The sequence below is a fragment of the Equus quagga genome, chromosome 11 (genome assembly GCF_021613505.1).
Source record: "Equus quagga isolate Etosha38 chromosome 11, UCLA_HA_Equagga_1.0, whole genome shotgun sequence".
In the NCBI taxonomy this organism is placed as follows: domain Eukaryota; kingdom Metazoa; phylum Chordata; class Mammalia; order Perissodactyla; family Equidae; genus Equus; species Equus quagga.
Window position 1 is genome coordinate 65,663,767 of NC_060277.1, and position 16,623 is coordinate 65,680,389.

Sequence of the window (16,623 nt, forward strand, 5' to 3'; positions counted from 1 at the left end):
ACTAATTTATTAAGCTCTGGTGATACCAGGCCCTATGCTGGAATCTACAGAGATGAGTTAGGATCCTCTCCTTCAAGGTCTTAGAAGATGGAGATGCCAGTGGGGAGGGGATGAAGTAGAAAGGCATTCCAGGTTAAAAAAAAAAAAAGGCGTGGAGAAAACCCCACAGAGTCCCAAAAGTCCAAGGTGTTGAACTGAAAGCCACGACTGATATCAGAGGGGATGTCTGGAGTGAGTCTGGGAAAGGCAGCGAAGGCCTCAGGTGCTGGCCAAGGAGTGTGGGCTTTGTACTGAGGGCAGTGGGGAGCCATGGATGCCTTCAGAGGGAGGGGAGTGATGGGGTGGGACTTGTGAAGATACTCTGTGGCTGCTGCATACCGCTGTGCAGTTTGGGCTAAGGGGGCTGAGCGTGGAGGTAGGTAAGTTGGGAATGAAAAGTAGCCCTTATTCCGCCTACCAAGCCATGTGCCCTGGCAGGGCCTGGGTCAACCTGGAGGAAGGGCACCTTTGTTTTCTGTTCAAAGGCCATAGGTTTCCCCTGGCTATGTAATAATGGGGGAGAGCCCCTGGGGTGGGACAAAGGGAGCAGGTAAGACAGAGATTTCAGAGGCGTGGGCACCTTGGAGTGAGGAGGCCAGCCCAGAGAACTCACAGGGCCATGAATGAACTGAAACTCCAAAGGAGGCCCCTGAACTGGCTGGAAACAAGCAGGACCAGGGCCCAAGAACTGCAAATTGGTGGGGAGATGGCTGGGCTGCACCCAACTCAGGGTCCTCCCCAGTTTCACTGTGGGGAGTGTGGCCTCGCTGGCTGGACTGTGCTAGGAGGTGGCAGGGAGGTGGAGCAGGGCATCTTAAGGGATCACTGAAGCCTTGGCCTCTGTGTGGACTTCCCTAGGGATCAGGGAATCCTCCACTCCACACTTTCGGGATCCTCTGCTCTCCCTGGTTAGGCCTTTTCATCTGCCTAGCTTCCCCAGGCCAGTCAGGACTCCCATGAGTGGAGGCAGGGCGGGAGGAGGGTCAAGGGTCATGTGCACACCCACACTTATGGCCAGGAGATGCCCCACCTCCTGCCCGTTGGGCGTCTTTTAATTGCAACCACCATGAGTGCGTACAAGGGCGCAGCCAGCTTGCCCCCCACCCCACCCTATTCCCCCCCAACACACACTCCCATCCCCCACACCCCACCCCCGATCTCCCTTGAATGACTCCGGCCTCATCCACAGCCAGGACTGAGCAAGCCTCCACTGGCCGAATATGGGCAGTCAGGGCAACTGCTTCCTGTCTCCAAACCACACACAGCCCTTGATGTCCCTGATCCAGGCCCTGATCAGTGGTCCAGGTGTGCCCACAGGAACATGTTCAGCTGGAGAAGAGCGTTGTCCAGTGTCTTTTCACGGATGGCAGTGATAGAAAAAGACTAAGAGCTTCTGCCCTAGCAAAGGTTGACCTTAACCCATAATCACATTCTCCCTCTCCTCCCTCCCCTTCCCTCCTGCTCTGCACTCCTATGCCTCAGGGCCCAGCCTGCAGTTTCTGGCTCCACATGTGCTCCCCGGGCTCCCATCCCCCTCTGCCTTCAATATTTGGGGTGACTCACTTTACCCTTATTAAAATGTCAGCCCTGGCATATGGTTCTGAATGACATGAGTGATGCCATCTTATTAGGGTGGCCCCTGCCTGCTGGGGCTGGAGAGAAGGTGGAGCTGCAGAGTGCCCCTGCTGCTAGACACCCAGAGTCCCTTCCAGGGGAGCAGGAGACCCAAGAGCCGTGGGGATTCCACTTCCCTGGGGATGCTGCTGTGGAGAATGCTACACTGGGACACTGTAAGATGGTAGGGACAGAGAAGCACCTCTGTCTGAAAGAGCCACCTCAGCCTGTGGTGTTCCTCCACCTAGCCTGGAGGAAGGAGCATGTCTCCCAGCTACCTGGAACCCCAGCCATCTCCCAGGCCAGAGGTTCCCAAACAGGCTGCCCTTTGATGTTACCTAGAGAAGCTGCTAAAAACTTGAATTCCAAAAACTCAGACTATGCGTGTGCTGATAATGGAGAAAGCTCCAAGATGTAGTGTCGAGTAAGACAAGATGCAGAAGCATGTATGCGGTGCCTTATCCTTCGGTTAAAAAAAAAAAAAAAAGAAGGGAGAATAAGAATCTATATCTGTATTTGCTCATGTAGACACAAAAATAAATAAGCTGCACAAGAATTATAATGATAGTGGTTAATTTTTTTTTAAATTATCGTAAAATGCACATAATATAAAATTTACCATCTTAATCATTTTTAAATGTACAGTTCAGTGATATTCAGTATACTCACATTGTTATGCAATCATCGCCACCATCCATCCCTAGAAGTCTTTTCTTCTTCCTAAACGGAAACTCTACCCATTAAACAATAACTCTCCATTCCTCCCCCTCAGCCCCTGGCAACCACATTCTGCACATTCTGCTTTCTATCTCTATGCATCTGACTACTCTAGGGACCTCATATAAGTGATATCATACAGTATTTGTCCTTTTGTGACTGACTTACTTCACTTAGGATAATGTCCTCAAAGGTCATCCATGCTGTAGCATGTGTCAGAGTTTTCTTCCTTTTTAAGGCTGAATAATAATCCATTGTATGACTACACCGCATTTGTTAATCCATTCACCTGTCGATGGACACTTGGGTTGCTTCCACCTTTTGGCTGTTGTGAATAATGCTGTTATGAACATGGGTGTACAAGTATCTGTTGGAGTCTCTGCTTTCAATTCTTTTGGGTAAATACCCACAAGTGGAATTGCTGGATCATATGGTAATTCTATTTTTAATTTTTTGAGGAGCTGCCATACTGTTTTCCACAGTGGCTGCACCATTTTATATTCCCACCAGCAGTGCACAAGGGTTCTGATTTCTCCCTTTCTTCACCAAATCTTGTTATTTTCTGTTTTTTTGATAGTAGCCATCCTAATGAGTGCAGAGGAAATGGGCAGATGGGGACATCAAGGGGAGGGAAACTCTACTGCAGATCTTTAAACACTTTTTCATTTTTCAATCATCTGAATATATTATTTATTCAAGAAATTGAGTTGTGTTGTTTCAACATTTATTATGACAATTCCAAACATACAGCAAAAACTTTTTGAAAGAAGTGAAATTTGAAAAAGAATTGAATTCTACAATGACAACCCATATATCCAACTCCTAGATTCCACAATTAGCTTATACTATTCTTGCATTATCACTATCTATCCATTCCTTTATCCATCCAATTTAAAAAAACAAATATAGAATGTAGTTTCCTAGGCCCCTCCCAAGACCTGCTAAGTCCTGAGACAGGGCCTGGAAGCTGTATCTTTAATCAGTTCTCCAGGTGATTCTAGTATTTGAGGACTCCCATCCTGGGCCAGCTGTTCATCCCTCATAGAAACTGTACCCACAGTCAGTTGGCAGTCAGTCAGCATCAGCCAGGATTCTCCCTTGTCTGGAAGCCCCCTACCCTCAGAGAGGTCTCTCCAAGGGAGGTCTTATCTTAAGGGGCCAAAATGGTCACAGACTCATCCCCATCCTGGGCAGCCTCTTCCCCAGAACATGCTTCAGTGCCTTGGCAACACCGCTCCCAGTGAGGCCCCGAATGGGACACAACTCTCCAATGGGGCCTGACCAGAGCAGAGGTCACTGGTCCCATCCCTCCCTGAGCTAAAAACTAGTTTTCTACAGTTCAGCCTGCATTTGTCCTTTCTGCTGAGAAGGACAGGATACCATAAAATCTGGTGGGATTTGCAATAGATACCTTAATCACTAAGCCAGGACCAGATTGGCCAGGCCCCTTGGAGTAGGAGTATTCAAGTCCTCTTACCCCTCTTTCAGCTTCTCTTTTTGCTATGATGATGATGATCATCATCATCATGGTAGGTAATGCTGATGAAGCCATTAATGCATAAGAGGCATGGTTCCAGGCACATTATTTGCATCCCTTCATTTAATCATCCCAATAGTCCCATAGAGTAGGTACTATTATCTCCATTTTTCAGATGAAGCAACTGAGGTACAGCGGAATTAAGCAACTTACTCAAAGGTACACGGCACTTTATAGAAACACATGGAGAGCATTTGTGAATGTGTCTGCACTGGTTTTAACTTCCTAGAGCTCCCTACTATCAAATCCTATAGTGTAGATTCTCCTAGTTAATATGCCTGTGCTAGCAACCTTTCCTGATAACTAATTCCCTTCTGCTTGTCAAGACTTAACAGTCCTATGTCCCACTCTCTCAGGACCTTGCTAGATGGCTAGAGCCAACCTGATAAAGTCAAGCTAAGGTTTTTCCAGCTGATATATTTACTCTCTCAGATAAGTTGTATGTGTGTGTGTATTGTACATATGTATATACATATATGTACATAGATTGTATATGTAAAATATATATACACACGCACATACATTTATATACGTAATTTTTAAAGTGGAATTCTTATTTTGGAACACAAAACTGTGACAGACTATAGTAATACATATTTATATATTTAAGGTAATCTTCAAAGTCAAGATTCATGTCAGAGCCAGTGAAAAAGATTTGGGGGCCTCAGGAACTTCCTATTACCCTATAATCACATCACATTAGTCTGGGTCTAAGGGCAGCCCCGCCTGGCTCAGTACCCTCTCTGAGGCACACAGGGATGCTGATGCTGAGGTATTTGGGATCCTTTTCAGGAACCCCCAGAAAGCCATAGATAGAGTTGTGAGCCATGCTGCTGAAGGGGCCCCTGGAGGTGCTGATAGAAGGAGAGAAATTTGGGGAGGCTTCTGGGACTAGAGTTACAAAATCAAATGTAGGATGCCCAATGAAATTTGAGTTTTAGAGAAACAATGAATACTTTTTTAGTACAGGTAGGTCCCAAATATTGCATTGAGCATATTTATTCTAAAAAACTATTTGTTGTTTATCTGACATCCAAATTCACCTGGGCTGTCTACATTTCTATTTGCTAAATCTAGGACTACCTGGGCCTCCTCACATTTGGCTCCTGGGGAAAGAACATGAGAGACTGTCATGACAGTTGGTTCTCAGCCATCTTTATGTCCCTGGGAGAGGTAGCCAGGTGCACTGCCCTGATGTCCTCCCCTACCAGCTTCAAGGTGGCTATGGAGCCAGGCCGTGGTTGGTGGGGTGGGGGTGGGGCCATCCTGGAGTACCCTATGGGGTCACACTCATTCTTGATTGTGCTTTGGATCTAGAAACCTCCTTTTTTCAGAAGAAAACTGATTTCTTGAGGACTTGGCCTCCAGTCCTGAGAGGACTTGAAGGGCTCTCCCAAAATGGTTTCCAGTTCCCCTGGCTTGGCTCCTGCCTTATTCTTGATTTTTTTTTTTTCTTCTGATCATGAAAGAAACACACATTTGGGGTGAAAATTCAAATATCATAGGAACGTATAAATTAGAAAGTCCCGCCAGAGATTATTACTATCAAGTTTGATGTGTCTTCTTTCAGATTTTTCTCTATAAAGATTATCGTATATTATCATTTCCATAAATAGAATCATATTGTACAGACTGTTCTGAAACTTGCTTCTATTTCACATGAAATCAGGGACTTCTTGCCATGCAGGTGTGCCTTTCTACTTCATTGGTTTTACTCTGCCTGATTCTTTTTTCTTTTTTTTTTTTGAGGAAGATTAGCCCTGAGCTAACATCCGCCACCAATCCTCCTCTTTTTGCTGAGGGAGATTGGCCCTGAGCTAACATCTGTGCCCATCTTCTTCTACTTTATATGTGGGATGCCACTACAGCATGGCTTAATAAGTGGTGCATAGGTCTGCACCTGGGATCCAAATCGGCATGCACCCCGGGCCGCCAAAGAGGAGCATACGAACTTAACTGCTGCTCCACCAGGCCAGCCCCCTGCCTCATTCTTTATCCCAGCGGTGTTTGGTCTTTTGGAGCTCTGCGCCCCTCCGAATGTTCGATGAATGACAAATGCACACAGGCACATCACCCAAATTTTTGTACATGACTTTGGGTAGCAATGCCTTACTGAGGCTGATCTGACCCCTTCACCCTGTGCATGATGGGGTGGAGGGGATCACTGAAATGGGTCCAGGAGGGTGGAAGGACTGTGAGCATGACTTTCTTATTGTTGGAATGGGAAGACCCATCTATGGGGAGCCTCACTCAAAGGGGTCCTGGGTCACTGCCTCCATTGTGAGACTCTCTGCTTGTTTCGAGAACCCATCCTTGGGCTCCTTCTCAACAGGGGGCTCCTCTTCTAGCATCCTCATCAAGATCACCTGACTCCACCAGCTGCCAACCCCCTGGGCAATGCCAAGAGCCTCCTGGCCTCAAACAGGTTGGGTGACATTCACTTCCTGGCACTGTCCTCCCGACCTGCTCAGTCATTAGGAAATGCCTCAGCGGCGGCTGTCACAATGACAGCAGGAGGAGGACGTACTGCCTGCCCAACACCTCTGGGTGGCTCAGATCTGCTCTGCGGAGGCCGCGGGTGGAGAGGTGGATGCTGCTCTCCCTGGTCCCAGCCAAAGTGAGTCTGGGAGCCCAGCTGGGGGCGGGGAAGGAGCAGTCAGAGCTTGGTAAGGTTCTGGACTGAAACTGGAGTGATGCAGGGGTGTGGGAGTGTGTGTGTGCGTATGTGTGTGTGTGTGGTGTGGAGGGGTGGGGAAGTGGTCATAGCTGAAGCCTTACATTGGGAATCCAGGAGGGAAGTCTGGGTGCCTAGAAGTGTCACTCTGCCCCATAGGCTCATTGTCCCAAGGTGGGGGGGAGGAGGGCTGCCTGGACTGTTCACGCCCCCCAAGCAGTCCTCACAATGGGCTGCTGCTGTGGGTGAAGCTAGGCACTGGGGCTTCATCAGGTCAGCTCCCCTTGGGCCAGCCTTTGTCCTGCCCTGCCTCACAGGTGGCTGGAGTGGCAGCTCTGTTTAGAGTCACTCTGAGGAGGGAAGTTGGGGTAGTCACTTTTCCATTGATGCTTCTTCATCTATTCCTTTTTTTTTTTAAACCACTTTACTGAGGTATGATTGACATACAAAAAGTTATACAGATTTAACATACACAACTGGGTTCTGGAGCTCTCACGAGGTATTTTCATCCATGGATGTTTGTTAAATCAGTGTTTCTGTAGAGGTATGAGGGCTGGAACCTCCTATTCTGCCATCTTGTTCTCAATTCTTCATCTACTCTTTGGACCAAGGCTTGGAATGCCCTCCATGAAGGCACATCTGAATTGTCACTAGAGGTGGTGGTACATGGCACGGGCTCCCTAACCAGGCTGACCTGGGCTCGGATCCTGGGTCTGCCCTGTACTAGCCGTGTGACTTTGAACAAGTTACTTAAGCCCTGAGCCTCAGTTCCCTCACGTGTAAAATGGAGACAATACCTACCTCCCAGAGTTGTAGTCAGGATTAAATGAGGAAGGGATGCAAAATGCCAAGCACATAATTAGTGTTCAGTAAATAGTAGCTGTTATAATTATTTATTATTACCTCGACACTGGTCACCTAAGACTTTCCAGCCCTCCTCTCCCGCAGCTTCCTAAAGCACCAACAGGGATGCCTTTTGTCATATAATGTCTCACATTGTTATTTAGCTAGTTTGTGCCCAAGCCAGAGCTTGTTCCTTGCATTTCTTCTGCTGCCCTTTCCCCCGCTCCCCTTGACCCCAGCACTCGAGACAGAGTCAGGCCCATAAGAGGAACTCAAGGATAGAGAACGAATGAAATGGAATTAACAGAAAGGGAGGGACTCAAGGAGGGAGGGGTCAGGGAAAGACTGAGAAGGGGAGGTGGGAAGAAGGTGGGGAAGGAGGATGTACTATCCAGACGTGAATGGCGTGCTCTCCTGAGGCACAGGAAGGAGAAAGGATTGTCCCGAAAGGCCATCAGTGGGAACCTGGGATGTCTTTTGCATCCCTTGGATCCCTTTTACTTCTTCTTAAACGCGGATGAGACAGAGGTCCACCGCCTCTCCCCCGCTCATTCCAAGGATGTGCTTCCTGGCTTAGCTAATATCCCTTCACCCAATCTATCAACCAAGTCTAATAATGTTCTCTATGTCGTCCCGGGAACCTTCTCTCTCTGCCATCTCCCTCTCCATCACCTTCTCAGGTGACCTCAGACAAGTCAGTTCCCCCTCTCTGGACCTGGGTTTGCTCACCTATAAAACTAGATTTAACTAAATCACCTCAAAAGTCCTTTCTTCCCCTAGCATTCTCTTATCTATCTGCTTTCATTGTCTTGCCTATCTTGATACCTACTTCTCACGTACCCAAATGACTTAAGGTATTGTTCATCATTCCTCCTTTCTAAAAAAAAATTCTCTTTTTTAAGAAAACTTATAACTGTCCATTAGGCTCTAAAGTTTCATGAAGGATTTTCTTGATCACTATGTATCCCCAGTGCCTCACTCAGTACCTAGCACATGGCAGGTGCTCTGTAAATATTTGTTGAATAATTGGATGGATGGATGGATGGATGGATGGATGGATGGATGGAAGGAATTCTCACCATACACCTGTGAGGAGTTATGAAATGCAGGAGGTCATGTTAGCAGCTGGTTGGCTTAAGAAAATCATGGTCATCCTGAGAATAACCCCGGTTTAGTTTAGACATTTGCAAGTGTGTTATGAAATGAAAACAACTGAGAAACACTGGAATCACCATCTTCATTTTTATCCGTTGCCCATCACTTACCTAATCTATGGTCATCTTGTTCAGTTATTCTAATTTGAGGGGAGCTGCCTCTGTCAGGGTGGTGTGATTTTTTAGTCATCTACATCATAAGGAGCATCGAGGGAGGAGAGGCAAGGAAGGGAAGGCAGATGCTAGGAGCGGCGAGGACTTGGCCTGCCTTAACAATGACACCTACCATTTATTCAGCACTTTCTGCGTGCCAGACTCTTCACTCACCTTAGCTCACTTAATACTCTGAACAACTCTCAAAGGAAGGTAGAACTATTATTAGCAACCCCATTGTATAGATGGGAAACTGAGGCTCAGAGAGGTTAAACACTTGCCTGAGGTTATACAGACAGGAATGGGTATATCAAGGATTTGAACCCAGCTCCAGAGTCTGAGAACTTGAAACCCCCACCCCCAGACTGGGCACCACCTTGACCACCTCAGAGACCAAAGCATGAAAACCCCTGCAAAGGTTTGGTGCTACCTGCAGGCTCCCAGGCCCTCTATCCCCACCTCTACATATTTTTGCTTTTTCTTAGTTATGGGACATTTTTAACTTGGCAAATGGATTTGAAACCAAGCCAAGAGAGGGGAGAGATTCCAAAAGACTTGTGATTTGACAAACTATAGTTTGTCCTTCCTATTAACTAATCTTGTTTCCATTATGCTATCTCTCAGGTTTGGGGGCGGCCACACAGATCTATTTGTCAGTGTGTTCAGGGGTCTTTTGTCTCTGTCATTGGTGGAAGAATATATCAATAACAGGTGATCACAGTCCCTTTAAAGAGGCTGTTCTAGATAAATTTAGACTACACAGTTGTGATACTGGGGACTTTTAAATGAGGACACTTGGACCTTGCCATATACCCAAATAGGTCTTTCCCTTCAAAGTTATCATCCTGGGAAGCTATGTACTTCATCCAACAGTTCTGCCATTGCTGAGAACATCTTTGGGGCCTCTCCTTTGCTCTCAGATAATGTTTAAAACCTATGCTGTTACTTCATGGTGACTCCATATCTTTGATTCAAAACAGTATCATGCCACTTGAGCACCCATTTACTTTCTCACCAGGCTTGACTCCCTGTGACTTTTGGCCATTTCCAAAATATCAGACATATCCTCAAAGGATGAAATCTGCCCTCACCTAGGGTAAGCAGAAAGTTCTCTCGCTGCCCCAGGCAGCCCTGTAAGAAGAATCTGAAGAATGACTGAGCTTGACAGGTGGAGGAATGAGCCCACAGCTCCTTGATGTAACTATGCAGAGGGCCAGGAGGCATTTGGATGTGTAAGTTCTGAGCTTTATTTTCAAAACAGTCATTGTTTTACAGTCACACTTAGCACAGAGGAATGCAATCCAATGGGTGGATACAACCCAGTGGATCAACCAACCCCTGAGCAGGGAGGGTGAGGAGTAGCCGAGGCTGTTCTGGAAATCGGCCCCTCTGGATGCAGGCCCACTGGAGTCCGGACTGAGGCTGGGGGAGCATCTGCTTAGCCGCCTTCTTCCCCTGAGAACTGGGTCTTCCTGCTTTCATTTCTGGCATTGAACCAGAAAGAGGCTAGATGGTGATCTCACTGTGTGTGCATGCCATGGTTAAGCTAGGGTATCAGGAGGCTACACCTTCGTCACACTGCACGCACCTCCTTCGAGAGTCCAGTGCAGCTGGGATCTCTCCTTATCTGTCTCCCAATCCCCCCTTCCAGAAGTGCCCCCTCATTTCCTCCTAGGGGGTCTTAGGCTATAGTCTCAGGTCTTGGTTTAAATCAGGTTGACCACTGAGGAGGAGCAGCAGAAGAGGAAAGGGTAGGAGGAAAGGAAAGAGAACAGAAGACAAGGAGAAAGGGAAGAAGGAAGCTGAGGTGTAGGAGGGAGTTAGGAAGGGGAGGGAAGGAGGGAAAAAGGCACTGATGCTCATGGCTCTTCCTTCCCACAGCTAAGGCCCTGCCGTCCCGGAGCGGCCATGTCAGAAGGGGAGAGCAAGGACAGCTTGGGCAGCGAGTGCCCCGTGTGCTACGAGAAGTTCCGAGATCTGGAGGGCGCCAGCCGGACACTGAGCTGTGGCCATATGTTCTGCCATGACTGCCTCGTCAAGTACCTACTGTCCACTCGCGTGGATGGGCAGGTCCAGAGGACCATCGTCTGTCCCATCTGCCGCTACGTCACCTTCCTCAGCAAGAAGAGCTCCCGCTGGCCCTCCATGCTGGACAAGAGCTCCCAGAGCCTGGCCGTGCCCATGGGCCTGCCCACTGTGCCACCACTGGACACCATGGGCCACACAAACCCCCTGGCCATCTCTCAGCCTGTCTGGAGACCATCCCCAAGTCAGAGTGCCCAGCTGCCCTTGGACCTGCTGCCCAGCCTGCCCCGGGAGCCACAGATCTTCATCATCAGCCGCCATGGGATGCCCCTGGGGGAGCAGGACAGTGTCCTGCCGCGGCGCAGCCTGGCAGAGCTTTCTGAGGCATCCCCAGCACCCAGCTCCACCCGGTCATTCTGCTGCCGCTCCCGAGCCCTACTGCTTATCACTCTCATTGCTGTGCTGGCTGTGGTGGCCGCTGTCTTGCCCTGGGTCCTGCTGGTGAGGAAGTAGGCATGAGTGGTGGCACCTGCAGGGGCCGCCAAGTGAGGCGGGGCCTGAGAGCTGCTCTGGAAGCTGCCCTGCTCCACACAGCTGGGCTGGCCATGGCCTGGGATGGGGCAGCGGGGCCCCACTGCAGAGCTGGTCCAACCAAGCCCTGAAGAGCGGGCGAGCAGAGAGAGGGCGTTAGGACGGTGCTGACTGGAAGTATGGCGGCATATCCCTACCCCCATTTCCTCGTTCCCACCAAAGGCTGAGGCCTGACAGAGAGGCTGGGGGCTGGTGATCTCTGAGGCTAGAGCTGAGATGAGCAGCTGAGCTCTGGGCTGAAATGGAAACTCCAGGTTCCAGGCCAGGGTGAAAATGTGATGGAAGCCCCTCCTCAGAACCAACAGCCGTGGCCCCCTGGTGCATCCTCAGCAGCTGCTTTCTCCTTCCTCTAGGCTAGAACTGAGCAGGGTGGGAAGATGGGTGGTTCCCTTCCTGTAGGGTCACCAGCCCTGACATACAGTCATATTCTGCCAGGTGACCTAACTGAAGCCAGGTGGGGCTTCCCAGGGACAAGGAAGCTCTGCTGGCATGTCCTGCTGGGTCGAGGCTCAATGGCAGGACTCCTCCAGGTCACAATTCCCATCCAGGATGCTCTAGCTTGCTCTCAGGAACAAACAGAAGGGGCAGTGCAGGGGCCAAAAGGACATGTTTCCCAGAATCTTGCACCCATCCACAACCCTCTCAGCTGGGCCAGTGTGCATGCCTTTCCACCCCCAAGTCCTCCCACCTCCTAATCTCCAGCCTAAAACCTCTTCCCTGAGAGAGAAGCCGATCACAGAGGCTGTGGCCCAGGATTTCTGGGGGAAGAAACAGAAAATGGTCTTCCTGGGGAGGTGAGGCCACATCAGGAAATAGGGGTTTGTCGACAGGGGCCAAGGCCAGCAGGATGTCCCACAAACAGAGCCAGAGGTCTCCCCAAGCCTCCCAGGTCCAAGAAATGGTCCAAATTTTGAGTCTTGGGGTTTTCAAGGATAGTCTGGAAGGCCGGGAGTGCAGGGGAAGCCTGATGGCCGAGACTTGAGTCAGCTGAGAACTATGTGGACAAATTAACCCCTGGGGGCTCCCGCCTCCCTCCCAGCCCAAGTCGGCCACCTCATGACCCAACCACTCATTAGAGGCCACACCAGCTGGGCCAGTTTCCGAGGTGGAGTCCCAGGCTGGGATGGGCGAGGAAGGGTGGGGAAGAAAACAGCTGTGCTTGTCAGGGACGCTACTGTCTCAATGAATGCTGACACCCAGGTGCTGTCGGCTGCTGGCCATGGCCTCTTTACCTGGGGACCCCACCCTGGAAGGTGCTGGGGGTCCTTGAGGACCACTAGAAAAACCTCAGATTGGGTTTTGCCTGAGGAGCTAGTCATTCAGCCATTTTCTGTTTGCTAAGGCTCGTAAGTCAATGGCCATAATATTAAATTAATTTTAGGATTAGAAACAACAAAAACCTGCAGCTATTCTGTCACACCCCAGGTGTGCCAACAGCTGAGCCCTCCACAATGTATACCTCTCTTGGCAAAGTTTGCTATTTGCGGGAAAAGAAATGGCACTCTGCCTCTTATCTAGTTCCCAAGTGCCTGTGGTGGTGGCTGTTTGGGGACCATCAGGGAAAGGGATCCACACCAGAGGGGATATTTGGGACACAGGGAGGGCTTATTTAAAGCACTTATGGACTTCCTTATGCTCTTTTCAAGACTAGAGAACAGTATAGGTGCTACTTGGGCAGGGGGTACAGGTGGATCCATGGGGAAAATATTTATTATAGGAATAAAAATGTTACATTTACAAAGACTCTAATGAGTCTGTTTTAACCTCAGCGGGGCTGCTTTAAACAGTGTAATGAATTTCTCGGGACGAGATTTTAGTCTTTTCAGATTCTGTTGTGTTTGCCAAAAGTTAATTTCAAAATACCTGTAGTGTTTTCATTTCAGTGGTGACTTGTAGATGGCACTTGTTTTATTTTCAAAGAATGTCAAAAGCTATTTTTTAAATAAAGGTCTATATTTTCTCAAAGTTCCAGAGACATTGGAAATGCATGTGGGAAGCTCTAAGCTTGGGCTTTTAGGATAGTTCACTTTATTTATTTTTGTGAGGAAGATTGTTGCTGAGCTAACATCTGTGCCAATCTTCCTCTATTTTATATGTGGGACGCCTGCCTCAATATGGCTTGATGAGTGGTGCCTAGGTCCACGCCTGGGATCCAAACCCACGAACCCTGGGCTGCGGAAGCAGAGCACATGAACTTAACCACTACGCCACCTGGCCAGCCCCAGGATGGTTCGCTTTAGATTGAAAAAGACAGTTCGAACATACACAGGCAAATGCCTCCTCAACATTTATTCAGCGACATTTGTGAAGGAAATGCAAATTAGAATTCTGCTGGCATAAGATTTTTCACCTATTAGCTTGTCAAACCCTGAACATTTTAAAACCCACTCTGCTGCCAAAGCTGAGGGGAAGGAGGTGAGGTGGTAGGAATGTATATTGGTAAAACACCTAGGAAAGGAAATTTGTCATTATCTATCAAAATGTCCACTTTGACCCAGCAATTGTCGTTTTAGAAATGTATCCTACAAATATACTAGCATATATGAGCAGTGAGACATATACAACGTAATATAATTGCAGCCTTGTTCATAATAACAAAGGACTGGGAAAACCCTACATGCCAATCAATGGGGGGTTGGTTGTATAACTTAAGGTCCAAGGACTCTCATGCAGCTGTAAAAAGAACAAGGAAGGAGTCTATGAACTGACATGGAAAGTCTCCAGGACGTAATAGCTGAAGGGAAAAAGCAGGGTGTGGAACACTGGGTATCAGATACTACAACTTGTAGAAAGTGGGGGAATAAGCATTTACATTCCTTTTTACATTACATTTTGCTTACTTATGCATAAAGAAATTGGGAAGATAAGTAAAAAACTAATAACAGTGATTAACTGTGGAAAGGGATGAGAAAATGATGGAATGGGAAGGGGAATTGTCCCTTAACCTTGGATACTTTTTGGTTTTTGAACAAAGTAAATGTATTAGTTATTCAGAAATTAAATTGAAAGATTATATTAGAAGCTAAAGATATCTTCACTGGTCACACCTGTTGCCTGGTGAGGAGCCGGCCCCAAGAACATTTGAGAGCTGCCAGACATGTCCTGTCGTTTGAGAGGGTCAGCTACTGGCTCGGTGGGCCTGGTTTGTCTGGTTAGAGGTGTGACATTTTCTGCTTAACAGGCACCCCAGGAAGGAAGGTAAAAAGTTTAACATTCTCAGTGTTCCTAAGTTCCTATGGATTTCTTGGGCCCCCATCATTTAAAGTGCTTGTTCTGATTCTTCTCTACGCTTCCTTTCCTTTCTCAAATAAAATCTTTTTCTTTAAGCAACCATCCTGGGGTCAGGGCACTACAGGAAGATACCATTAGATAAATAGACAGACAGACAAAGATAGATAGGTAGGTAGGTAGGTAGGTAGGTAGGTAGATAGGCAGACAGATGGATGGAGGCCGGGGGTTCAATGTAAACTCTCTTGCTCTTCTCTTCCTCCTCTTGTCCAGAGGTATCCCCTCTTACACACCCACCCCCCCACACACACTTTGCCACCTCCCATTACAATAACCTTTAACTCTAATACATACTTGCACAGTCTAGGCCTACCAAGCAAAGAATCTATGTGTTGCTGGTGGGCCCTGGGCCAGGGCTGCCAGGAGCCTGGGCATGCACTTTAGAGACCTCTGTGCCCCTCAGATACAGTCCTAGGACCCCTCCCCTCAATGAAGCCTGATGACTCAAAGACAGCTCTGCACTCTCCTCACTTCTCCCTTTGACCTCCTCATCAGTCCAAATACCCTTTTTGGCACACAATAAACAACCTTGCCCCATCCTCACAACTCCTCCCTTTCCTTCATCCTCCTCTTACTCGGTACAAATGAATGCCACAATTAAATCTCAGCACAAACTATTGGCAGTTCCAACAACAGTGCGGGTGCAGACCTCTGGGCCTTTGCTTTGGTGGCTTCCTCCACCTGGAATATGCTTCCCACCTTGTCTACCTGGAAAATTCCTACCTAGCTGTCCAGAAACAGTTCAAGGGGTACCTACGGAGACTTTCCCACCCCCAACCTCAGCTAGAATTGGCCGCTCCTACGTTGTGCCCCACACTGCAACACACCATCTTCCCAGGAATGCTTCATTATGCCTATCTGTTGACAAGTCCGCTGCCTCCTTCTAGACAATGTGCTCCTTGAGGGGAAGCTAGATCTTACTGATCTTTGTATCTCAGTGCCTGGCATAGAATTTAGTAAAGAGTAAGAACCAGATAAATATTTGAAGGATGCATGAGTGAAGGAATGAATGAATGAACAAATAAATGGGGTGGTTTGGTGTCTAGAAAAGAAGTTTAGTCCAAGGGACTTGGACACCTACGTGTCTGGATAACACTTGCTTTAATGTGTCTTAGGGTTTCATAAAGGCCAGCTTCAAAATAACCTGAAAGAGCCAGTTTAAAAGGACCTTTCTCCCCAATCAAAAAATGCGCAGAGGATAGGAACAGACATTTTTCCAAAGAAGATATACAGATGGCCAACAGGTACATGAAAAGATGTTCAACATCACTAATTATTAGGGAAATGTAAATCAAAATTACAATGAGATATCACCTTACACCCATCAGAATGGCTATAACTAACAAGACAAGAAATAACAAATGTTGGAGGATGTGGAGAAAAGGGAACACTGCTGGTGGGAATGCAAACTGGTGCAGCCACTATGGAAAACAGTTTGGAAATTTCTCAAAAAATTAAAAACCGATGTATCATATGATCTGGCTATCCCACTACTAGGTATTTATCCAAAGAACATGAAATCAACAATTCAAAGAGATCTATGCATCCCTATGTTCATCGCAGCATTATTTACAATAGCCAAGATGTGGAAGCAACCCAAGTGCTCATCAATGGATGAATGGATAAAGACGATGTGGTATAGATATACAATGGTGATATATATGTATATACAACACATGCGGTATATATATACAATGTGGTATATATATACAATATATACTCAGCAATAAAAAAAGACAAAACCATGCCATCTGCAACAACATGGATGGACCTTGAGGGTATTATGCTACGCAAAATAAGCCAGACAAAGACAAACACTGTATGATTTCACTCACATGTGGAAGATAAACAAACACATGGATAAAGTGGACAGATTGATGCTTACCAGAGGGGCTGGGGGGTCGAGAGGGGTAAAGGGGCACATGTATATGGTGACAAATAAAAACTAGACTATTGGTGGTGAACAAGATGCAGTCTATATAGAAACT

The 16,623-nt window shown here is 47.6% G+C and overlaps 1 protein-coding gene across 3 annotated transcripts; it reads left to right on the top strand.

Moving 5' to 3' along the window:
* Positions 1–6,376: 6,376 nt before the first annotated feature.
* RNF222 (ring finger protein 222) lies at positions 6,377–13,312 on the top strand. Of its 3 annotated transcripts, none has more exons than XM_046677695.1 (3): positions 6,377–6,524; positions 9,750–9,963; positions 10,613–13,312. In XM_046677695.1, exon 3 carries the CDS (start codon positions 10,640–10,642, stop codon positions 11,267–11,269), a length of 630 nt encoding a protein of 209 aa, XP_046533651.1. In that variant the 5' UTR covers positions 6,377–6,524; positions 9,750–9,963; positions 10,613–10,639; the 3' UTR covers positions 11,270–13,312. The 3 variants fall into 3 exon arrangements, with proteins under 3 accessions (XP_046533651.1, XP_046533650.1, XP_046533652.1); XM_046677696.1 differs by having other exon boundaries at positions 6,487–6,573; XM_046677694.1 differs by lacking the exon at positions 9,750–9,963.
* The last annotated feature ends 3,311 nt before the right edge of the window (positions 13,313–16,623 follow it).

Bases quoted from the DNA above. Each gene is read 5' to 3' on its own strand.
- RNF222 (XM_046677694.1), top strand. From the start codon at position 6,498: ATGCTGCTCTCCCTGGTCCCAGCCAAA. The intron at 6,525-10,612 runs GTGAGTCTGGGA...TCCTTCCCACAG, and splicing joins TCTCCCTGGTCCCAGCCAAA to CTAAGGCCCTGCCGTCCCGG.